This window comes from Tupaia chinensis, unplaced genomic scaffold (assembly GCF_000334495.1).
Source record: "Tupaia chinensis unplaced genomic scaffold, TupChi_1.0 Scaffold000549_1, whole genome shotgun sequence".
Classification (NCBI taxonomy): domain Eukaryota; kingdom Metazoa; phylum Chordata; class Mammalia; order Scandentia; family Tupaiidae; genus Tupaia; species Tupaia belangeri.
The window spans coordinates 1,250,632-1,275,492 of record NW_006160061.1 but is presented as its reverse complement, the minus strand read 5'-3'; the positions used below and the strand labels follow the sequence as shown (position 1 = coordinate 1,275,492).

Genomic DNA, 24,861 nt, shown 5'->3' with positions numbered 1-24,861 from the left:
ATTTAATTAACATCTCAAAGACCACAATCATTCAGCAAGTAAGACAGCTATAAATTTTAGTCTTCAGCTGATTACAGCATGAGATCTTAATGGAAATTAGTTAATGTATGAAGGTTCTATAACGTTTAGTCTGCAAAGCTCAAGAATTGGTTCATTAACTTCTAAAAACTGGATGGCAGAACCCTACTAACAATCACTGCTAATAATGTTATAGGCATTCTGCTTCTTTTTCAATCATCTTCTGATCACCAACTGCTAATTTTTACTTTTTAGAGTGGGTGGACAGAATGTTTAAGGAAATGTTTAGAACTTTTAACGAGACTTCTGAATTATTAGAGGACTCAAACTATCCATGCTCTCCCACTCTGTTATAAAGCTAAAATAAGAATTTGCTATATATCAAGATTTGGGCCCTGTATGTGTATCGCTAATTAGATAGATACTAAGAGAAAAAGGGGGAAAGATTTGTTTTTGAGAAAAACAATGGAGATTTTCTTGGGACCTTCAGAGCTGGACTCCTGAAACATTCACTTATTATCCTAACAGGAGTCAACAGAGGAGGAAAGAATTCTAAACATTTAAATAATCAAGTATACTTAAAGGCACATGAAATTCACTGACTTACAAAAAAAAGTAGAAGAAAATCACAAGGCAAAATTTAGAGTATTTGAATGGATGGAACTCAAGTAGCAAATAGACCTACTATGAAGATAACTGACATAACTAAAAGAAAGGGCCATAAAGAAACCCATGACAACAGTACTTTTAAAAAATAAAACCTGAATTTTAATAGAAATGAGTAGCTTGCATCTTGGTTTTGGTAGTGCAATAGCACCATTACAGCAAGGGTAAGCAGATCAATCCCTTGCAAAACTTACCTTGTTTGGCCCAATGGAAACAGAAGGCCCCAGAAAAGAGAGAAGCATCTGGCAGTAGCAAATTGTTTTATTTTATCTTTCTGTGGAAAGAAACTAATTTTAAATAAGAACCAGAGCATTTAAAGAATAAATAATTTTTAAAGCTCATTATCTAGTCAGAGCAGCTCTACCAAGAAAAGAAGAGCTCCTTGCTGCTTAGAGATGGAAAGAAACAGAAGAGGAATCAGAGTTGCTTCTCCATCACCTAGGGAGTTTAAGACACTTCTTTAAAGAACTCTTACAGGCAGAATCTTTTCAGTCTGGTGCTTCTGAATAAAGATTTTTATATGAAATTAAGGGCTATATTCAAAATAAATGAAGATAACTATTTGATATTAAGCCCTTCTACTCTTAAGATTAAGAAAAAAAAAAGACATACAGCAAGCTCCTTTTTCTACCACATTTTCACTAATAACTTTAACCATCAAGGTTTAAATCATTATCGGAGTAAACAGTACTAATTTACAAGAGATCATGTGTATGTAATCAGCTTTCCAAAATATTTTACAAGCCTAAATTTTTGATGATCTATCAGATACTCAAATGGAAATAACCCAGCCACCTAAACATCTGTGTATTACAGAACCTAATATAGGGCACAAAATTATTCATGGTAACTAAACCTGTTACCTTTCTCAGACACTTCTCTAAAAACTCAGTTCTACAGATGTTACTGAGTTAGCATTAGATCGTTTTGTTCCAACTCACTCCCACAAAATGTCCATTTACAATCAATGCTAGAGATGGAAGGGACAACCCGCAAGGAGGAGTCCAGAAGCAATAAGCATATTTTTAAAAAGCTAAACAGTGTAAGTGGAAAATAAACGACCTATTTGGCAATGTCCCATGAAGTATCAGAATTACAGAGCAGAAACTTCCCATCCCATTCCCGCTCTACCTGCCCGCACACATGAGCGTGTGCGCGCACACACACACACAGAGATGAAGGTATTTCAGGAATATATTCTAAACCAAAGGCCTAAATTGCAACTTTCAGATTCTATTCATTTACATGGCCCACCAAAACAAGTTACTTTTTATACAGAAGCCTTTTTCATTACATTCAAAATTCAGTTACAGTCTTGATTCAACACTTGGCTCATATTAAATGAAAACTAATATTTGAAGGTAAACTATCCCTTAAACATCTATAAGTACTGACCTAGATTTCAACATCTTGACACAGTAATACCTCAGACAAAAATAAACAAATAAATACAAATAAATAAAAACATTCTTACTTGTCCCATTGGTGGCCCTCCCATAGGGGGCATCATTTGTGGCATCATCCCATGAGGTACTGGAGGCATATTCGCTCTCTGACCCATAGGGTGCATTCCCATTGGAGCATAATGCATGCCAGGGTGCCCCATCTGAAAAACAGTGACAATTTAAAGATGAGTAACATAAATGCTTCTTAAAAATCTTAACCCATCAAATCAGCTTAGCAGCAGAAGCATAGTATTAGACCAATGTGTAATGAAATTCTTGAGTTACTTTTTTACCCTTTTCAAGCAAAAGGCACTTCCCCAAATATTTATAATCACCTTGCAAATTCCATAAGAAAATGGAAAAAAATACTGAAGTCATTTCTCCACAGCTGGGTCACAGAATTCTTTTAAAATATAAAAGTTATTCAGCTACTGATTGTTTTGCAAAGCTTAGAGGATACATACCGAATGCTATTACTTTAAAAACTATCACAGAAAAAAACAAACAACTTTATCCTTAATTTCACACAAATACAAAAGGTAGCCAGCTGTTGTTACTCTGTAACACGTCTGATTTTAAAATTTAAACCGAATTTAACAAATTAACTTGGATAAGGTCTTGTCAAACACTAAAAGGTCTGGTCAGTCTAACTACAAAACAGCTACCTGGGGACACGTCACTCCTATTATACTATTTCCGAACATAGCCTTTAAGAGAGATAAATTCCTTCTACCAAAACCTTTTCTAAGACTGAGATTCTGTCACTCACCAACACTAAATGCAAACTAGTAATTCATCCGTTTTGAGGTTGCCTTTTTTTTTTTCATTCTGAGGTGCTTTTAAAACACTACTTTCTTTACCTTGTTTCCATTGTTCTAAGTTTAAAAAATAGGTAGTTATCTCCTGTCAATGTGCTCAACTGTCCCTCCCGCAGAATACCACCACTACTAGCGAAAAGAGATTTTAGCAGTCTCTCTTAAAGTCTTACAGACCCAAGCCTCCGCTTTCCCCTTCTCTACAAAAATCGGGCCTACAGCTCCAGGACGCTCACCCCGCCCAGGGCCCAGCACCTTCATCGCGAATCTGTCTAGGCCAAGCCCACAGGGAACTTCCAGGGTCCCACATCGCTCTCTTTGTGCATCCCGGCCCTCCATTTCTCTCCCTCGTCACATATCCCACCATCGCGAGCTCTTCCTCCGTCCACTCTTATCTTCTCCTTTCGGAGAAAGCTTCCTGTCTCTGATTCCGTTTTTCATTGTGCCGCTTTCCCCCTGCCCCACCGATCCCTTACCGAGGGCCGTCTCCTCAGGAAGCCGTCAGCAGAGACCCAAGAGCTGGAGCAGAGACTTGAGCCGGACAATCTCCGCTCCCCGTCCCCGGGACCCCGCGAGGGAGGATGGCTCTCCATTTCACTCACCATGAGGCCTCCGCGCTCGGCTCCAGTCCCCGGCCTCATCGTCGGGCTCAGACTGCTCCGCCGGCGGCCACTGCCGCTACACATACCAACAAGGAGCGATCTGAGTGGCTGGCGCCCGCTGGGGCCAAAGGTTAAAGGCTGTCCTGCGCTGTGGGGCGGGACCAGCGGGGCCAGAAGGCTGACAGGCTTCCCCGCTGTCCAATCAGAGTGCGCCGCCGAAACGCAACTCTGCGGCGATTCGCCCCCAGCCTCAGACTCACTTGGCGTCGCCTGCATGGAGGGGGGAAGGGGGACGGAGGAAGTTTCTGCGTCGAGTCCTCCGCAGGGAAAACTCCATCAACTTCCTCAGGGGAAGGGAAGACAATCGTGTCCCCACTTCCCGAGTTTAGACCACCTCACCCCGTTTGGGGTGGGGCAATGGGAGTGCCACCTTCACCCTCCCCGCCCGGGTTACGGCCGTCCCACAAACCTGAGGCCGCCAAGGGTAGGGTGAGGGAGTGGGGGTGGGGTAAGCTTCTAGCGTTAGCAGTGGCTGGGGCCGGATACGCGCGCGCGGGCGGCGAGTCTGAGGAGAGGGCGGGGAAGGCAATAACGAGCGGTCCTGACGAAAGGGTTCGAGCTCCGCAAGCACCCGGTAGCTACTGCACGCCGGGCGGAGGGGTTAGAAGGCGTGTGGAGCACCGTGGAGGGGAGTGGCGGGGCGGGGGGGACGACGCGAGAGGCAGGCGAAGCTGGGCAGTTAAGGCACGGCGAGAGGGCCTAGCAGTAGGCTGCAGTTAATGGGAGAAGCTGAGAAAGAGTGCGAACTTGGAAGGGAAGGAGGGGAAAAGCAGATGGGCTCGGGAATGTGCGTCGCAGTGTCTTAGGAGGGCGCTAGGACCCAGAGCCGAGAAGCTGCAGCTTGGGGGACGGCTGGGCGCGCGCTGGCCCGTCCGTCGGTGACGCGGCGGTGGCCCAGGTCTGGCCGGGACGAATTGCCGCAGGGAGAGGAGAATGGGCTGCCTTTGGCCTGACTTCTGACCCTATGCGTTTTCCTGTCCCCGTCCCGTGTACGGTCCTGGGGTTGGGCCCTGGTTCCAGGGGGTCTAGCCTGTCATCGGGCCTCAGAGTTCCCTTTTGCCTCGGCGCCACTCAGTCCGCACCCCTGCGTGCGAGGACCGGGTGGTGGAGGCCGCGGCGGCGCCCAGCTGCTCATTGGCTGTTGCTGGCGCGCGGCGGAGTGGGTGGGAGAGGCTAGACCGTCGCGGTCTCAGTCTTTCCCGCCATGTCGTTTGTGGAGAGCGGGAGGCCCTCGGCTCCGAGGCGGAGCGGCTTAGGCACTCCAGTTCCTTTTGCTCGGCCGGTGTATTCCGCCTTCACTCAGGGAGACAGTTGGGGTGAAGGCGAAGTGGACGAGGAGGAGGGGTGCGACCAGATAGCCCGCAATTTGCGAGCGGAGTTCTCGGCCGGGGCGTCTTCCGAGCCTAGGAGGGGCTTGCTGCTCCCGCCAGACGGAGACGGGTCGCCGGTCCTGAAGCGCAATGGCATCTTCCCGGCGGCTGTGGGCAACCGAGCCCAGTCTCGGCGGTGGCCGGTCCAGGTCCTCTCAATTCTCTGTTCGCTGCTGTTCGCCGTCCTCCTCGCCTTCCTCCTCGCCATCGCCTATCTGATTGTTAAAGGTATTGAGGTCCAGGCCTTGAAAGTCCGGAAGAACGATGAGCCAGGACTTGTCTTTTGCCTCCGTTAACCCTCCTTTCTCCTCATACCAATGCCTACTAGGTGACAGCCGCTTTCATCCAGAACCCTCATCTCCATCTGTTTTATTCTCCAACCCCCTTTGTCTTTTTTCCTAGGTGGAGGGCCCAGGTCTATGATTACGAGATGCATTTTAAGACAGGGCCTTTTGATTAAATGAGTACTCTTAAATATCGTATAGGCATTGAACACGTAGCGTAAAATACTGGCACAACTAAACAAAATGAAGAATACCCATCATTAAAAAGAGACTGTGCCGTTTTTGAAGTTGAAATAACGGCCTGGTTGAAATAAAAATAGATGATATTGTTGGTGTTGTTTATTACAGTGGAAAGAATCAGACTTCAGTTTAAATCTCAGTTCTGTTGACCTTGGTCAAGTTAGTCAAAAAGCAAAATTAAAATCATGAAACTGGTTTGTTAGAAAAGCACCCACCACCTTGTTATCTCAAGTATTGACTTCACTACATACAGTGAAATCTATTTCACTCCAGTATTTATTTTTCCTCGTTGTTTCCCAGCCCTTAATAAGCTGCAGATGGCATCTAAAAGCTTACCATGCTTGATTTTCGTACTGACAACAGATTGGCAGATTGTGTGAATTTTACCACTTCATAAAATGGTATTGGTTGTGAACTGTCAGTCTTAAATGCTTGGCTGCCAATATTTCATTTCTCTCTCACTTCCTTTCCTATTTCATTGCAGTTCTGGAAGATTTGTAAGTAGTTTATTTCTCTTTTTTCCCTGAGAGGTTACCTTTGTAGATTGAAGTCCTGAAGCCTTGGTAATTGCAAGTTCATTTTAGAAGATGCTGCACTGTGCTTATTTTGGAGAATGGAGGAAAGAGCTGAATTGAAAAGTCTAATGTACCTTTTAACTCATATAAAAACGTCTTCACAGCAACCCTGAGGAATAAACATTGTTTTATGTATGTGTCAGTTGACTCATAGAGGTCTTTTTTGGTTACTGAAAGTCATATACAACTAATATATTAAATCACAATTTGAACCTAGTTCTTCCTGACCCCATAACACTCTACACAGATCCATAATTTCTCTTCAATTTATAAAATAATCTTGCTTTTCTTACAGAGTTGCATGCGGAGACTTTGAAAAACGAAGATGATGTAGACGCTGGGCTATTAGGTACTGAATTAATTGTGGCTTGAATTGATTTTGAACTCTTTTTTTTTTTTTTCCCCAGGTCATGTTTATATAAAATTTGGGATTAAATGTTTAATATAATCCCATGTGCAGTTGATTCAGTCACTTGCATAACCGTGATAAATGTTGTTAGGTTTTTTTTTTTTTAATAAGTTCTGTGGAGAGATTGTGTACCATGTATATTAGTAATAGTTTTGAACACAGCTGTATGTGACTTGAGGCCAGATAATACTTAGCACTTTCTAATTCTTAGGAATTTAAAAATAAACAGACAAAAAACTTTCTCACTAGCTTAGCAAAGATAAATAACATCTTTTTTTCTATAATTTTTATCTCCTTAAATGTTATTGTAATTTATGATTTGTATATCATCATTACACATCTTTGTAGGGTACAGAATGATCTTCAAATGCATGTATATAATGTGTAATAAACAAATTAGGGATAACGTTTAAAATTACATTGTGTTCTGAACATTCAAAACCTGCTCTAGTGGTTATTCTGCAAGTATATACTGAATTGTCTGTGACATTCTTTACCAAGAGATACAGTTCTAAAGAAAAACGTATTAATTAAAAGTCAGGCAACAGGCAATTTCATAAATTAACAAAGATATTGTTAACTTAGCCAATGAAAGAATTCATAATTTCTATGTATAAGACTGTGGGAGATAAGAGTTCATAATCTGAAAAAAATCTGTATCAGTCATTGGTCCAGTTAGAGATAGGTAAAATTGTGCATAATAATAATTCATTGGGGAGAGAGAAAAAGAACACTTTTTTTTTTTTACTCACACACCGAGTTCTTGGAAGATCATACTGCTGTGCTTTGTGTAAAGAACTAACTCTTTGAAATAGCCAAAAGAAAACAAAGAGATGTTTAAAAGTGAAGACTTGGTGAAGCCAGTGATTTGATGATTTATATAGGTTTTTCTGAGTTCTTGATTTTAACCTTTTTAAAATTTTTTCCAAGGAAAGATTCACCTACTTTTTAACATTTGGGATTTTCCCTCTATTATCTAGTTTCATATGGAGAATAGTGGTTGTAATAAGTATATAAATTGAAACCTGTGGAGGCAGCTGTCTACAAATAATTGGTAAATTTGTGTTTAAACTTGCTTGTGTGTGAAATACTTGAATCTGCATTTAATCCCGACAGTAAGTGGTATTATCAATATGTGTGGACTTACCCTTTATTCCTAGTTGTTTTGTGTTCTCTTATTTCTGTTTGTCTCCCTTTAGCTTTCCTGGTGTAGTAGTCCCTTAAGTAGTTTCTGAAGATCCAGTGTCATTTGGGTTAATTCTTTCAGCATTTTTTATGGGGAGTGATTTTATTTCTACTTTCCATTTGAAGGATAATCTTGCTGGGTATAATACTCTTGGCTAGAATTGCTCTTCTTTCAGTGTTTTAAATATGTCTTCTCATTCTTTCCTTGTCTGCATTGTTTCAGCTGAGAGATCTGATTATTAGTCTAATAGGATAACCTTTGTAAGTAACTTGGTGTTTCTCACTTGCTGTTTTTAAGATATTGTCTTTATCTTTGATTTTTACTGATTTGGCTATAATATGCCTTAGAGAGGCTCTCCTTGTGTTTTATCTATCTGGTGTCCTTTGTCCTGAATTTGGATGTCCATATATATGTGTGTGTCTAAATTTGGAAATTTTCCAGCTAATATTAGGTTGTCAGGAAAGTCATGACATATTTTTGTATGTTTTTCTATGCGAAAGAACACCATAACTTTCCTGATGACCCAATATATCATGAAAGATGTTTTCTGTGCCTTTGCCTGTCTTCACCATCAGGAATACCTAGCTGCTTAATGGTGTCTCTGATTTCCTGTATATTGTCCACATTTTTAATGGTTAATTCTTTTTGGTTGCTTGGACTAAAATTGGAGGTTTTGTCTTCAAGGTCAGTTTCTTCCTTCTGCATGATCCTAGTATGCTGTTGATACTTTTAAGGGATGTTTTGATTTCTTGCAGCATATTCTTTATCTCAAGAAATTCTGTTTGATTCTTTTTCGATGTGTCTGTCACTATGGAGTTCCTCCATGAAGTCATGGAAGGATTTTCTCATCTCCTAGAATTGGTTGTATGTTTTGTCTTGCGTCTCACTGAGTTTGGTTATCATCATTATTCTGAATTCTTTTTCTGACATTTCTGTGATCACCTGTGTTTTATGCATTGGCAGAGTTATTATCCATCGAGGGAGAGATATATTGTGATTTTCTTGTATTTCTTCAGGTTCTGTTTTGATTTTTAGTTATCTGGTGAAACATCACTTCTTAATACTTTTTGAAGTATATTTCTACAGCTGTGTGCTCCTGTACTTCTCTGTGATATGTGTAAACTCTGTACTAATTTCCCTGCTCTATTGTGGGTGGGAGTGTGGAATCTACGACAGGAGTTTGGAGATCAGATTTTCAGATTATGGTTTCTCTCCTTTTACCCCTAAGAGAATTATGGGGAATTAATTACTCTAGAGTCTCTTGTTTTTAGGTGTTTGGTTCTTCTATACCCAAATCATCCTCCCAATGTGGATGGAAATGAATTTGACAGAACCTTAAGTGATAGAATATACCTTAAGGGCCTAAGAGCCCCTCCTCCACCAGAGCAGGCTTAGCAGGGGTCCCTGCTGAAGAGCTTAAGCCAGGTGTCTTGGTTTAGGCCTGCCTGTTGGTCCTGGAGGGGTGAGGGTCAAGGCGGTATCAACATACATAGGGCAATAGCTCCTGCCTTCTATCTCTGGGATTACAAGGTCCCCTATAGCTAGTTCTGTGTCTAGGTAAGAACCTGCGGGAGCCAGATATTGATTCTTAAGTGCTGGAGGGTCCCTCCTTCCCTACAGCATGCAGGAGAGAGGTCCCTGCTGATGAGCTCAAGCCCAGCAGCCTTTCTTGGGCCTGGTTTTTGGTCCTTCTGATTCTGGGATTGCGAGTTCTCCCTGTTGTTCCTTCCGTCTCTCCATAAATAGCATCTTAACCAGACCTCAAAAGAAATTTTAAGTTTGAATTTTTTTTTTTAAATATTTTATTTTTTTGAAGTTGACCAGAAAGAGACAGAGACAGAGAAAGAAAGTGAGAAAGCAAGCTACCAGGTCCGGGACTTGAACCGTAATCAGCCATGTGGGAATCCAGCTGCCTCAACCACCACGCCACCTGCTGGCCCAAGTTTGAATCTTAATAAACAACTTCACTTAAAAAAAAAATAAAGCATTGACCATACTTGTGGAAGTTAATGACTAGGAAAATTAAACCTGAGTTTCTACAAAATATCTGTAAAATGATATAGTTTACAGATTTCCAGGAGAAAAAGGTTACTTATGTTGTGTTTTTTTTCCTCTCTGAAATGATTTTGAAGAGTTTAGTACTTTACTTGTCTGGCATATTTTACTCTTCTGTTTGCTATAATCCATTCTATTTAATCACTTTAAATTTAATCAAGCAGTCAAATAATTATTTAATTTTATCATTCTAGATAGGCAGATGAGAGCATATTAATGCCTTTCTCCTTGTCCTCCAGTCTGTACTTTAAAACTCTTTAATCTGCCTCTTTCATATTAATGCCTATGTCCTTGTCCTCCATTCTGTACTTTAAAACTCTTTAATCTGCCTCTTCAAGGTTAGTGCCCTTACAGTGCTACAAAGTATCTACCTGATTTTCAGGAGTAACCTTTATCTTCCTATTAGAAGTTAGTTTGCTGGGTATCAGGAGGAAATTGATGGGTGTTCCCCTCACCTTCCTTGAGAAGTGTATTTTTAGTAGCCCATTATATCAGTGTATATTGTTATACTGTTTCATCTCTAGAAAACAAAGATTGTTAAGTCTCTTTGTAACATTTTTGGTCTGTCATCTCTGATGGATTATAGGAAGAATTTTAGGAACTAGGGCAGAATTCAGTAGTATTTAGAAGTTGGCCTAATTTCACATTTTTGAATGAAATGGGTAGCAATTGTTATATAAAGGAATGGTTTGCTCAGTATCAAAAGGAATATGGTAGGAGTTTATTATTAACCTGCCTCCTTTTCCATTTTCAAGTAAGTAAGCTTATATTGTTCATAAGTATGCTCCATAGACACTACACTATAACAACAAATAGGGATGGAGATCATTATCTAACTCTTTGCTAATTATATGCATTTACTATTGGGATTCAGAAATGAGAAGAAATTGCTGCATCTTTATGTAAAAAAGAAAGAAACAAAGAAAACAAACTGTAAACAACCCTATGCAAAACTAGAGGTCCTTACTTTGAGCCAGCAGTCTAGTGGCGAATAAATACAGTCAGTATCACCTGATGGTCTAATTCAGTCCATTTAAAGTAAGTGTATTTATACCTGTAGCAAAACATGTAGATATAAAAATAAATTTCTCTACTAGAAGAGGATTCTTAAAAATCTGTTTCAGAGAAGCAGTGTCTGATTAGTCTTTAAAAAACTTCCCTAGGCTACTGAGCCAAGTCAAGAACTCACCATCAAGAAACCTAACTTCTAGGACTAGCAGTTAGCGTAATGGCTATGTCGCTGGACTCCCATGTAGTTTACCGCGGTTCTAGTCCCGGACCCGGTGGCTTAAAACTCATGCCGGGCACGTATGCATGCATGCCCAAGATCCTGAGAGGAGAAGGGATTGCAGCGTGGCCATCCCCCCCAGGAGTTGATTTCTCTGTGTCTGTCTCTGTCTGGCTTGTGCACGCACCCTGTAGAAAAAACCTCTCCAAAAAAATTTAAAAAAAAGAAAGAAAGAAACCTAACTTCTAGGACGAGCAGTTGGTGTAATGGCTATATTGCTGGACTCCCATGTAGTCAACTGTGGTTGGAGTCTGGTACCTGGTGGCTTAAACTCATGCCCAAGATCCTGAGAGGAGAAGGGATTGCAGCATGGCCATCCCCCCCGGGGGGGAGGGTGGTGGTGATTTCTTGCTTTCTGTCTCTGTCTCGGTCTTTCTGGTAAGTGCACACCTATAGCAAAAACCTCTCTAAAAAAAGAAGAAAAGGGAACCAGCAGTTAGCGTAATGGCTATGTCACTGGACTCCCACGTAGTCGACTGCGGTTCGTGTCCCGGACCCGGTGGCTTAAAACTCACACCGGGCACATGTGTGTGTGCCCAAGATCCCAAGAGGAGAATGGAGGAGAAGGGATTGTGGCGTGACCATCCCCCCTGGGGAGTGATTTCTCGCTTTCTGTCTCTATTTCTGTATCTGTCTGTCTGGCGAGCACACGCGCCCTACAATGAAAATCTCTCAAAAAAAAAAAAAAAAAGAAAAACAAAACAAGAAAAAGAAACCTAACTCCTAAGGGGCTGAGACTGCAGTTCTCTGATCATCTTTGTTTCTCAGAAGTCTATGGAAAGCTCTGTTTATACTTTTAAAAAGAATCAGAATGAACATTAACATTTAGGAAGTTAATTGATCCTAATGGCTAATAGGATTAAGCTGTAATAACTTCCATTTTTTCAAGTGAGGTAGTCCATCCAGCTGACTTTGAATAGTACTTCAGGTTTTGAAACTCTGTAATCTCCTGAGTGTCATTGAAATCACACTTCAGAGTTTTTGCGTTTGTCCTCTGCTTTTATATTTATCCTGCAAATGATCCCCTACTATTACCCTGTTTTTCTGGGAGATTAATAAAATAAAACTTAAGTTTCTTAAAATTGCATTTCAGTCCTTAATCTTTTAAAGTTATTCTCAGGCCACCTTGATTATTACTAGTCATGTACAACATTGAATTGTGTCCTTATGTACATTGGCTTTTGCATCCATCACTTTTTTTGAAGATTCGTCACGTTTTTCAAACTTAGTCCTATTATCTTTGCATTTTTTCCTTCAGTCTTAATATTCCTCAAGGTTTAACAAAATGACTTTTTTTTTTTTTTTTTTTTTTTTTGGGGGGGTTTTCTTTAGGGCACCGCACGCGCTCGCCAGAAAGAGCGAGACAGAGACAGAAAGTGAGAAATCACCCCCCGGGGGGTTGGTCACATCGCAGTCCCTTCTCCATTCTCTTGTCGGGATCTTGGGCACGCATGTACACGCGCCCGGCATGATTTTAAGCCACCGGGTCCGGGACTTGAGCTGCGGTTGGCTATATGGGAATTCAGCGGCATAGCCATTAAACTAACTTCTGGTCCCACAAAATGACTTATTTTGCCATGGGGCATGTGCACTCACTGAACAGAGAGACAGACAGTGAGAGGAAAAGTGAGAAATCACCCCCCATGAGGATGACCACACCACAGTCCTTTCTTTTCCATTCTCCTCCCAGAATTTTGGGCACACATACACGTGTCTGGGATGATTTTTATTCTGCTGGGTCTGGGACTTGAACCACAGTTGATTATGTGGGAGTTCAGTATTTTAGCCATAATGGCACCTGCTGGTCCCAACAAAATGACCTTTTATTTCTATAAAGCATGCCATAAGTATCTAGGGAAGATAGAAGGAGTTGCCTTTAGCAATTCATTTAAGACTATTGCTAGTGAATTATAGAGGTTACCTTGTAACTTAACCTTTTTTTTTTTTTTTTTAGAATTATTTTACTTAACTTTATTTATTTATTTATTTATTTTAATTTGACCAGGGAGTGACAGAGCGAGAGAGCATGAAAGTGAGAAAGCAAGCCACTGTGGTCAGCCATGTGGGAGTCCAGAGCCCTTAACCACAATGCCACCAACTGGCCCCATGACTTGAGCTTTTGAGCCTTATATCTTTGGTGCCTTACATTCCTTTAATATTTACTAGTTCATGTCCTTTTTGTGGCCAGGACCAGATTTGTGCATCTTGCAGTGTCAAGAACTGTTTCCAGATGTTTCCAGACCTCTGTACATCTACAGAGAAGAAATGACTGGCATATACTGAGTTTAATAAAAGATGAAGGTAGATCACTTGAAGAGTTCATCAGTTACTTCTTTATATCTTTAGTACAACAACTAACTCCTGCTGTCATGATTACATGGTAGAGAATATTAGAAACAAGAAAAACGGTATATTGGAGTGACCCCATTCTCTTAGAATGGAAATGAGAGTGCTGTCTGTAGCTGGGTGGGAGAACTGAAGTATTTTATTCAAAAATTCACAAATATTTTATCCCTGTCTGTAACCAGACTTATAAAATTATATATATTAATATTGTGTATGTTAGCATTAATTTTCAAAAGAAAAATTACTAAGGATTAAAGGGAAGAAAAGAGAAAGCCCAAAAAGATGATATATCCAAATGTGTTATCTCGTTTGGAAATTACAGGTTTTTAATATTTGAATTTCTATTTTCTACAGTATTAAACTCACATTGAGAACAACTTTGCTTAAGTGGAAGCACAACTTTAATATTAGACAAGTAAATAATGTATGTTCAACAATTAGCAGTAATACTATTGAGCTTTGATGGCATTCTGAACATTGTTAATTTTTGTTTTTCTTTTTAATTTTGCCAGACGCATATTCACTGGGGTATGTTCACACTACAGTCCATTCTCCATCTTTCCTCCTTTTAGGATTTTGGGCATGATGCACATAATGTGTGTTTTGTTTGTTTGTTTGTTTGTTTGTTTTAATTTAATTTCTTTCTTTTTTTTTTTTTGTATATACATTCAATCGCATTGTTTAGCTTACAATGTGAGCATTTCAATATGTGAACATTTCTCCCCAGTCCTGTTGATCAAAATATCTTCAACCAATAACACCACACTTCCCCATCCCATCAGTGTTCTACCTCCATATCCCTTCTCCAAATGTCCTTCATTAGGCCCCACTCCTCCACATACACCTCATCTAACAGTCACACCCATCTCTTATGTTTGTAGAACCGTTAGTCAATCAGTTTGCACATAATGTGTTTTTCAAGCCACCAAGGGCTGAGAATCAACTGTGTAGTCTGCCTTATGGGATACAGCTACCTTAACCACCATACCTTGGGTTGGCCCCTGTGTTAAATTTTTACATTATCATTTCAGGTAATATTCTCAACTATCAATTTATGCCATAAGATAGTCTGAGGGGAGTAGTAGACAGAAACAGAATGGATTTTTAGCAAGAATCTTTAGCTATATTATCGATATGAAGTCATTACAGGTCTTAACTCATAATTTATAACTCATAAAAGCAGTATTAAGAACCAGACATCAGAACATCAGAATCTCCATAAATTGGTTCATCATGTTTGTGGAGTACTTCCCAGACTTCCTTTGGGGGTAGGGAGAAGTGTTTCTTAGGCCAGTGAAATCAGACACTAGCTGGCATCAGAATCCCCTGAAAGGCTTGTTAAAATTAATTTTGCTGATTTTCTCCTGGCTCATGGGATGCCCCCACCATATAATGTACATTTGTAATAAGTTTCTAGTTAATGCTGATACTGCTAGTTCAGGAGCTTTTATAGTAGTTTCAAAACCTGACGTAATAAAAAGACTGGTGATTTTCTTTTTATTTTTGAGTTAAAAAAATCTAAGACTATATTATTAACTACTGGATAAAAAAATTGGCTGTGTTCTTTAGCATCCAGTGCATCATCAGGGTGCACTGTACCTGTTTCTTCATTTCTTAATTTTTTAAGCAGTAATTTGCAATAATTTTAAACAATTTGTAAATTTGATGACTTATGATATTTATAAGATTGTTGTAGTCCTATTTTCCTAGGAAAATATTTTGCTATTTTATTTTAGGAATTATTTTAGTATTATCAGTTATTCTCAACTTTGCTAAGAAGAATAAAAAATTGTGATGACCTCTTTCATGAAAACTCAAGAATCAGCAACTAGGAACAGACCAAGCCTGACCTATTCCCTGCTTCCATAAAGTGTTATTGTGGCATAGCCTGGCCCATGGCTTTGTATGTTGTCTCTAGCTGTTTTCACTCTGTAGTAAAAGAGTCGAATAATTGTGGCAGAGCTGATATTTACTATCTGACTCTTCTCAAAAGAAAAAACAGTACTTTAACCCCATAGTCATTCAACAGAAAACACTTCAGACAAGAAGAACACAAACATCTCTTTTAGCTGAAAGATTATGGCAAATTTTTTTACCTTATGTCTGCACACACTAATTTTGATACTATTTGTAAGTGAGCAAGTGCTAAAGGCAGATATGTTTCCAAAGGTAATTGGAAAGAGATGGAAGTAAATCATTGGACTAATTGTTTAACTTGTTTAAAAAACTATGAGTGGAAACATTTTGCAAATTGCAGAGTAAAAAAGATTATTATATTCTCTACCAGAAAAATAAACCATGAGGGTTTTAAAAATTCCTTTGAACATTGTGTTTTGATGATCCAAGTGCTAAAAGAAAACCCCAAAATAACAATGAACTATAACTGATTACTTTTTTTTTTCTTTTTAAGAGGTTTTTACCATTGGGCACATGCACTTGCCAGAGAGAGAGAGAGATAGAAAGTGAGAAATCACCCCTCAGGGGGACGACCACACAACAATCCCTTCTCCTCTTGGGATTTTAGGCACATACACGTGTGCACCAAACTTGAGTTTCAAGCCACCAGGAGCAAGACTCAAACTATGGTTGGCCACACCAGTCCAATGACATTACTACTACCATCTGCTAGCCAAATTACAGACATCATTTTATTTTTTAAGAACTATTTTATCTATTATTTTAATATGCCATGGGGCACATGTGCTCACCAGAGAGAAGGAAAGCGAAAGCAAGCTGCCAGGGACTCAAACCACATTCAACCATGTGGGAGTCCAACACCTTAACCACCATGCCACCCTCTGGCTCCTACAGATATCTTAAATCTGGAATCTTGTATTTACAAGATATGTTCCAGATTTACACATCCAGTTAGTAAGCAGTTAGTTGTTTACAATCAGAAGACATGTCCATTTTAAGTGTATATAACTTAAAAACCAGTAAAATTTCTAACAAAATATTTCTTCCAGTATCTTTTTATTCTTTAAATTATTCATCAAAAGAATAAAGATCTGCAGAACCTAGATGATAGTGATGACTATTTTCTCTGGTATATGAGCTTCAATGGAAAATACAGGTTTAGCAGAATTGACCATGAGTTTAAAACTGTTAGAGTTAAAATTATTACTTCATTGGGTGATAGCTATATGGAGGTTCGTTGTACTCCTCTCACCTTGTTAATATGTGCAAAGTTATGCATAATAATGTGCAGGGTGGGTGTTTTCTTTTTTTTTTTTTTTTTTTTTTTTTTTTTTTTTTGTTTTCCGTGTCGTTTTTTTTTTTTTTTGAGGTTTTGCCATAGGGTACATGTGTTTGCCACAGAGGCACAGTGAGGAGGAAAGAAGTGAGAAATCACCCTCCACTCCCTCTACGCTGCTCCCTCCTCCCCCCCAAGGAAAATGGCTAAGTTACAAAACCTTCTCTATTCTCAGGATTTGGGGCTTGCACGTACACATACCTAGTGTGATTTTCAAACTGCTGGGTCCTGGACTAGAACTGCATTCAGCTTTGTGGGAGTCTAGTGCCTTAGCCATCACATCACCTGCTGGCCCCAGAGATGGGATTGTGTATTCTTTTTCCTTACCATTTTAATCTGATTATACCATGGTTGAGAACTATAAGAGTTACTTACTTTTTAAATATGAGTCACTTCATCTGTTGTGTCACCTGTTAAAGGAGAAAGTGGAATGGAATTGTCACATACTGGGTTTGCAGGTGGGCAGGGAGTTGGATAGATACCTTTGTTGATGTGGCCAGTATGCACCTAGTGAGCTCAAGTTGTACTAGTAGGGGAGGAAAGACTATTTATGTCTGCTCCAGCTTTTGGAAATAGAGTTTGAAGATCCAGGCCTGTCCAACTTCTGCCTTGATATGTGGAGAAATACATTTGCTTTGGGGATGTGAAGAATTGTTAGAATATCTATAAAAAGTTGCCACATACACCATGTAACCACTTTGAAAAATGAACAAAAACAAAATAGACCCTTAAATAAGTGAATATATAAATTTCAACAAAACGATTAGTATAGAAAATCCCTACCCATCTGGTCTTTGCTTTAGGTGAAAACATTGAGTACAAGAAGTCTCAATGGATATAAAGTAGCTTTTGCATCATCAACTGATAAAAATTGAGCTATAGACAAGAAAGGATATGTGCATTTCCTTAAAGGCCTATATCCTTTGACAGTGGTTCTCCTTCGGGAAATTGTTAACATATACAGCTATACACTTAAGTACAAAAATGTTACATGCAGCATTGTTTCTGGGTTTTTGGCATGTTTTTTGTTAGAGGGCACATGCTTGGGTATCCACCAGAGAGAGAGAGAGCATCCCCCAAGGGGGTCTGGTCACACCATTTTTTTTGTGTCCTATCAGACTCATGAGCATGTGTCCAGTGTATATTTCATGCTTCCAAGGCTGAGAATTGAACCATGGTCAGCCATGTGGGATTTGTCTCCCTCTGGACAGCATGTAACCACTACAACCTGCAGCATAGTTGAAAACTAGAATAATAAATATATGTAATAGAACTTTGGGTATTTGTACTGATATAAATTTCTCCAACATAATTCTGTGAAAAAAAGGGGCACAGTGATTTGTTTTGGTGAGAATCCCATTTGTGGATAATATATCTATTTACATTACTGAAGTATATAATTTGGAGAAAGATGTACAACAAACTCAGCTGATTGCTTTAAAGAGTAGAATTGGTGACGGGGAAGGAAGATAACTTGATTTTGATATACTCTGAAATTCAGCAATCTTAGTAAAATGGGTTTATAAACATTAGTTATCAAATGTTTTGTTTAGGATTCTGGAGATGGTTGTAACAAGTTAGTCATTGGGAGTTACCACATCTTTGGCTTTTCTTACTCATTAATCAGTAATATTCAGAATTGAGCACTTTGTTGCAATGTACTTTTTTTAAGCCCAGTTATTGAGACCTGTCTTTGATCAATGATACTGCTTTTGACTGTTCAAAGGGAGTATAGAACAGCATGTCCAATGTGAAGCAAGCAGTTTTAGATCATAGAATAGTAAAACAAGAATTACCTTCTATTAAATTTGATAGGGATGCCATTAAAGTATAGGAGTCAAAATCCTTGATCATTTGGTTATTTTTAAATGTTACTTGCTTTCTTAGGTATCTATAAATTTCCTAGTTCCATTGCAATCCCCAGACTCAGATACTTGATTTTTCTCGAGTTAATTATCATCATTGTTCTAGAAAACACTTACTATGTTAAACTTAGAGTAAGGTTTTTGTTTGTTTGTTTGTTTTTTAAGAATCATTTTATTTAACTTTATTTATTTTAATTTGACCAGAGAGAGAGAGAAAGTGAGAAAGCAAGTTGCCAGACCTGGGATTCAAACTATGGTCAGCCGTGTGGGAGTCCAGTGCCCCTAACCACCATGCCACCTGCCGGCCCCAACTTAGAGTAAATTTATAAATTACAAATTATTTTCTCTTCTGTTTAGAGGTGCTCATCCAAGCAATAACAGATAATAACATTTTTTTTTTTGAGAGTCTTTTGCTATAGGGCATGTGCACTCACCAGAAAGACAGAGAAAAACAGAAAGCGAGAAATCACCCCCCCAGGGGGAATAGCCATGCCTCAGTCCCTTCTCCATTCTCCTCTTGGTATCTTGGGGATGCACACACACACACCTGGCATGAATTTAAGCCAACGAGTCTGGGACTCAAACCATGGTTGACTAAATGGGAGTCCAGCGACATAGCCTTTATGCCAACTGCTTGTCCCACAGATAACTTTTTTGGTACTGTAGCTACCCATCAATTAAAATTGTACACTAAATTTTGTCATTTCTTTGTTGAGCTCCTATGTCATTGGATTGACAAGAAGGTTATACCGGAGTCTTTGCTATGGTTCTGTCTACCCAATCTCAGGTTGAGTGAAAATTCTAGAGGTTGATGATGTGCCAGATGTAGTCTGATCCTCAAGACATTTGTTAAAGTGAGTTACTGTTGACACAACTGTCATTGTGGTCAGGATGGCCTTTCAGATGAAGCAACTTCCAACCATGTGATCAAGCTGCTGTTTCTATGCCCCAGTTAGGGCAGAAGATAGGCAGACTTGGCCAGGGACCCATCTGCTAGCAGATAATGTCCACAGCTATACTTTTATCTGGTCTTATCTAGGTGCCTTTGCCAGGAAGCCCTAGCAGCAGTACACCCTCTCCCCACATATTCACAAAAGTACAAACAGGTACAACATGCTTTTTCAAATCAGGGAAATATTTTTCTCCAGGGTTAAACCCTTCTCTTTGTTCTACATAAACATTTTACATATACCCCAGTCGACCCATTATTTTTTATCTATTCTAGGCCATTTGTCCCCTCTTCTGCTCCTGATTATATCTTTGTACTAGTTCAGATGATTATTTTGCAACATAAAAACCAGAAAGGTGCTCTAGTCATTTTTCTGCTTTGTCATATCCCTTTTCTGGGGCCCATTATTCTTTTTAAAAAGGGGGAAGGGAAAGGGAAGTGTTAGGAGAAAAAAAATGTAGGTTAATCTTTTAAAAATACCACACTTTTTGTTACCAGTTAATTGCTCAGAATTTGTACTATAACTGTTTTACCAGTGTCTTAACCTGCTTGCTAAAATGAAAGATTCTTTGTTGGATTATTATGAATAGGCAGAAAATTTGATAATTTGGAAGTCATGTAATTAAACCTTTTCTTCCTCCCTGTACTCCTGAGGCACTAGAGTAGTGTGGCACTGGACGACTGTAGGTGGTGGCTGAGTAAACCTGTCTTTTTGTGTGCCTGTGTGAGAGGTTTTTTTAGAGTTTTGTTGCTCATTGGAGAGACAGACAGAAAGCAAGAAATCATGCCCCCAAGGGGGATGGTCCTGTCATAATCCCTTCTCCATTCTCTCCGGATTTGGGATATATACACACACACTCCAGGTGTGAGTTTAAAGCTGCTGGGCCTGTGACTCAAACTGTAGTTGACTACGTGAGATTCCAGGGACATAACCATTAACGCCATCTGCTGGTCCCAAGTAAACCTGTCTCAATGAAGCAGATTAAATATGGCTCCAAAAAGTTCTGATACAACTTCATTACCTCGCCCCTATTCAAAAGGACCGTCTTTAAATTGACTTACACACACACACACACACACACACACACACACACACACACATTTTTAAGAGATTTTTGTTATAGGACACGTGTGCTCACCCAGGAGAAACAGAGGCAGAGAGACAAACCAAGAAATCACAACCCTCCTCTCTCAGAACAGTGGCCATACTGCAGTCACTTCATTCTTCCCTAGGAATTTTGGGCACATATGCACATGCTCCTGGCATGAGTTTTAAGCTGCTGAGTCTGGGACTTGAGTATGTGGGAATCTAGTGATATAACCATTATGCCATCTGCTGGTCTCCCAACTTTTTAATAATAAAATTAATAGGTGTAGCAGTCACTTGGGTCTAAATTCAAATATAAAGGAATATACACTAGAAAGGTTTCCTGTCCCCCAATGCTCATTTCTTCTCCCCATAGATAACTAATGTTAAATTCTTAATTATATTTTTCTGGAACCTTTTAAATATAAAGTAGACTATGTTTATTAACTTCTCCATTTGTGTATGTGTGTGTGTGTGTGTGTGTGTGTGTGTATATATATATATATATATATATATATATATAAAACATGCTTATATCTATGTGTACAGTATGTTAATTTTCCCCTTATTTATACAAGTATGAATTGCTCTTCTGAACATTTTCTGGCTCATCAATACATCTTGGAGGTCTTTCCGTATAGTACATAAAGAAGTTTATTATTATTATATTACTATTTTAGGATTTTGCCATAGAGTATGTGTGCTCCCAGAGAGAGAGAGAGGGGAAAGACGAGAAATCACCCCCCTAGGGCAATGACCACACTGCAATCTCTTTTCTTCAATTTTCCTCTCAGGATTTTAGGCACACACACACAAGTGCCCAGCATATTTTTCAAGTCACTGGGTCCGAGATGTGAACAGTAGAGTTGACTATGTGGGATCTAGTGCTTTAACCAACCACATCACCTGCTGACCCAAGAACTTTATTATTTTAAATAGCTATTATTAGCTATTTAATAGCTATATATTATTAGCTATTAATTATTATTATTAGTTATTATTTAATAACTAAAAAATTCTGTCATTGTGTGGAAATACTTAATCCTATATCTCCATTACTAGTCATTTAGGTTGTTTCTAGTCTTTTGGGTTTTTTTTGTTTTGGGGGGGTTTTTTTGGAGAGATTTTTGCTATAGGGCGCCCGCGCTCGCAAGACAGACAGAGAGAGACAGAGAGATAGAAAGCGAGAAACCACCCCCCAGGGGGATGGCCATGCTGCAATCCCTTCTCCATTTTCCTCTCGGGATCTTGGGCACACACGCACACGCACCCGGCGTGAGTTTAAGTCACCAGGTCCGGGACTTGAACCGAAGTCGACTACGTGGGAGTCCAGCGACATAACCATTACGCTAACTGCTGGTCCCTAGTCTTTATTATAAACAATGCTACAGAGAATAATCTTATACACAATCATTTTATATGTGTTTATGTCTTAAATAGGGGTAGAATTTCTAGGTTAAAGAATATATTCATGTGTCATTTTAGCCACATACTGACAAATTATTCATAAGGATTATACCAGTTTACTTCCAACAGTTCATGAAAAGTATTTATTCACAGATTTAGCATCAGAGAATGCCATTAGACTTGGATTTTTGCCAGGTGGTTATGACAGATGATAATTTTTTTATTATGTTGATTTGAGCATCTGTATCTATGTTTAACATCCACTTACAGTTCCTTTTTGGTGATTATAATTTTTGCATATTTTTTATTGGTGTTTTGGATTACTGTCTTACTGTTTTCTAAGAATTATATTTCAGGAGATTTTTCCATTTCCCTGTAAGTTACAAATATTTTTTAGTTTGATTTGACATTTGATTTTCATCATGCAGATTTAATAATAGGTATATACATATATGTTTCTAGGACTAAATGGTAGCATGGTGATTAAGGCAGTTGGATCCTATATGGCAAACTGTGTGGTTCAAGTCTCAGACCTGGCAGCTTGAAAGACGTGCCAGATGCATGTGCTTCCGTGGGTGACCCAAATCCCAAGAGTAGAATGGAGGAGAAGGGATTGTGTCATGACCATCCCTCTTAGGGGGTGATTTCTGACCTTCCCTTTCTCCTCTTTTTGTCTCTCTCAGGCAAGTGCACCTGCCTTATAGCAAAAACTATAAACTAAAAAAGAACTATAAATGGAAGGATCTTCAGAAAAGTTCATAGAGAGGTTGGCTCTGTAGCTCAACAGTTGAGAGCCAGATTCCACATGGCTAACTTTGGTTCGATCTCAGCTGCAACAGCTTGAAAAATGTGTGTGATTGCGCACATGCCCCAAATCTTGACACTATAGGAGAAGTGGAGAAAGAAGAGTTGTGCTGTGGCCATATCCTGTTGGGAAGTGCTGTTTCTCTCTCTCTCATGTGTAAGTGCATGTGCCCTCTGGCAATTAAAAAATTTCATGGATGTACATACTATGAAAATGCTATGTATTTTCAAAATGTTTTTACACCAAAATAGACTTGTACTAACTTACTATAATATGTCTGAACATGATCTAGTTTGAAGTGTTAATGATAAGATACCAATTTGAAAAGAGCCCGTTTCAGCACAAAATGAATTCTAAAATTGAAGCAGTAACAAACTTCAAATTTATGGTGAAATTGTTGGTTTATGAAAAGTTGATAGAGCAATACCCCAAAGAAATCAGTAATTAGGAGTTTACAAATGGATAACTCTTTTTAGGAAAGGATGAGATAAGGTTGAAGATGATACCAGCAGTGGCAAACCCTATCAGTTTGCAAAAAAAAATTAATCTTGTTCATACCCTAACTGAAGAGAACTGATCATTCATAAGGAGCAATAACCAACACCAGACATTTCAGTTGATTCAGCTTATAGAATTCTGACTGAAAATTTGAGTTGAGCAAAATTCTGCTCAATTGGTGACAACCTTTTGGACCCAGATAAGCTACAAACTAGAGCAGAGCTTTCGATGGAATTTTAAACAATGTCAAGATTATAAAGAATTTCTTTCAAGAATTTCAGTAGGAGGTGGTGACACATAACTTTACGTGTACAATCTTGAAAGCACAAAGCAGTGACTACCAGGAGGTGAAGGTGTTCTAGGCAAAGCAAAATTGGACCAGTCAACAGCAAAGGTCATGTCAACAGTTTGGGGAGATGCTTAAGATGTTTTGCTTGTTGACTTTCTTGAGGGCTGAAGAATAAGATCTACTTATTATAAGATCATTTTGACATAAAAGCTGAACCTTTTGCAGGAAAGTATATCACCAGAGAATCCTTCACCACACAATGCTTCTCATTCTCATTAAGTTAGGGCAGTTTTGTGTTTCTATAGGAAGTTATTAGGCATCCACCTTACAGTCCTGATTTGGCACCTTCTGATATTTTAAAAACACAACAAAAACACCTCAGAGAGTAACCATTTTTCTTTAGTTAATATAAAAAGGACTGCTGTGACATTTTAAAATTCTCAAGACCTTCAGTTCCTTAGAGGTGGATTAAATGGCTGATACAGCTTATGAAAGCGTCTTCAATTGAGTAGAACTTACGTTGAGAAATATCATTTATACTTTTATCCTTTATTTCCATTTTCCATAATTTTTTGAAATCCCTTCTTAAAGATGACTTTCACAATAATGCCATCTATAATTTTATTTTTGTGTTTAGATCATTGATGCAATTAATGACCATAGAATGAGATTATCAACAAGTCATTATCCTTTTAAAATTTTCTTTAATGGGTTATGAATATTACTGTATCTAAAAATGTTCAAATATATTTGTCTTGTCATTTTATTGCCCCCCTCCCAATTCTCTACTTCTCAACGCTTCCCCTTTCCCTTGAATCTAGTATAATACCATACTCTTGATTTGGTTAAGAAAATGAAATTCTAAACTGACAGCAGATAAAATCCCAATCTGTTTCTAAATTGGGAGTCAGTTTTTGTTCATAAACTTGAGACGTAGAGAATTGGGAGTAGGGTAATAAAATGACAAGATTAGGTTTATAGTATTTATGGAAAAACTGTAGAGAAGATACTCTGAAATTGATTGCTATATTAAAAGTGCATGGTGTGGAATGAAACTGTCAAAATGTTGGGGCTTTTTGTTTGTTTGTTTTTTTGAGAGGTTTTTGCTTTAGTGCACATGCACTCACCAGAAAGAGAGAGAGACAGACAGATAGAAAGTGAGAAATCACCCCCCAGGGGGGGTGGCCACACTGCAATTCCTTCTCCTTTCGGGATCTTGGGCACGCACACACATGCCCAGCATGAGTTTAAGCCACCGGGTCCGAGACTCAAATCGTGGTCAGCTACATGGGAGTTCAGCGGCATAGCCATTATGTTAACTGCTGGTACTTTTTTTTTTTTTTTTTTTT

General features: G+C 39.1%; 2 protein-coding genes across 4 annotated transcripts in view; one reads left to right on the top strand and one right to left on the bottom strand.

Moving 5' to 3' along the window:
- PRPF40A (pre-mRNA processing factor 40A) overlaps nucleotides 1–4,025 on the bottom strand; it is a 52,410-nt gene extending 48,385 nt beyond the window's left edge. The window contains 2 exon segments of the mRNA XM_027775347.1: nucleotides 2,159–2,290; nucleotides 3,421–4,025. Of these exon segments, the coding sequence (XP_027631148.1) occupies nucleotides 2,159–2,290; nucleotides 3,421–3,822 (534 nt within the window). The 5' untranslated portion in view covers nucleotides 3,823–4,025.
- A 161-nt stretch (nucleotides 4,026–4,186) lies between these two features.
- The window catches only part of ARL6IP6 (ARF like GTPase 6 interacting protein 6), a 37,450-nt gene continuing 16,775 nt past the window's right edge, over nucleotides 4,187–24,861 (top strand). Inside the window, exons 1-3 of one of the 3 annotated variants that reach the window (XM_014591278.1) lie at nucleotides 4,187–5,204; nucleotides 6,371–6,424; nucleotides 13,202–13,322. In XM_014591278.1, coding sequence (XP_014446764.1) covers nucleotides 4,811–5,204; nucleotides 6,371–6,424; nucleotides 13,202–13,296 — 543 coding nt within the window. In that variant the 5' untranslated portion in view covers nucleotides 4,187–4,810 and the 3' untranslated portion in view covers nucleotides 13,297–13,322. Of the gene's footprint in view, nucleotides 5,205–6,370; nucleotides 6,425–13,201; nucleotides 13,323–24,861 lie in introns of those variants that run through there. The other 2 variants (XM_027775348.1, XM_006157619.3) reach the window with 2 other exon arrangements.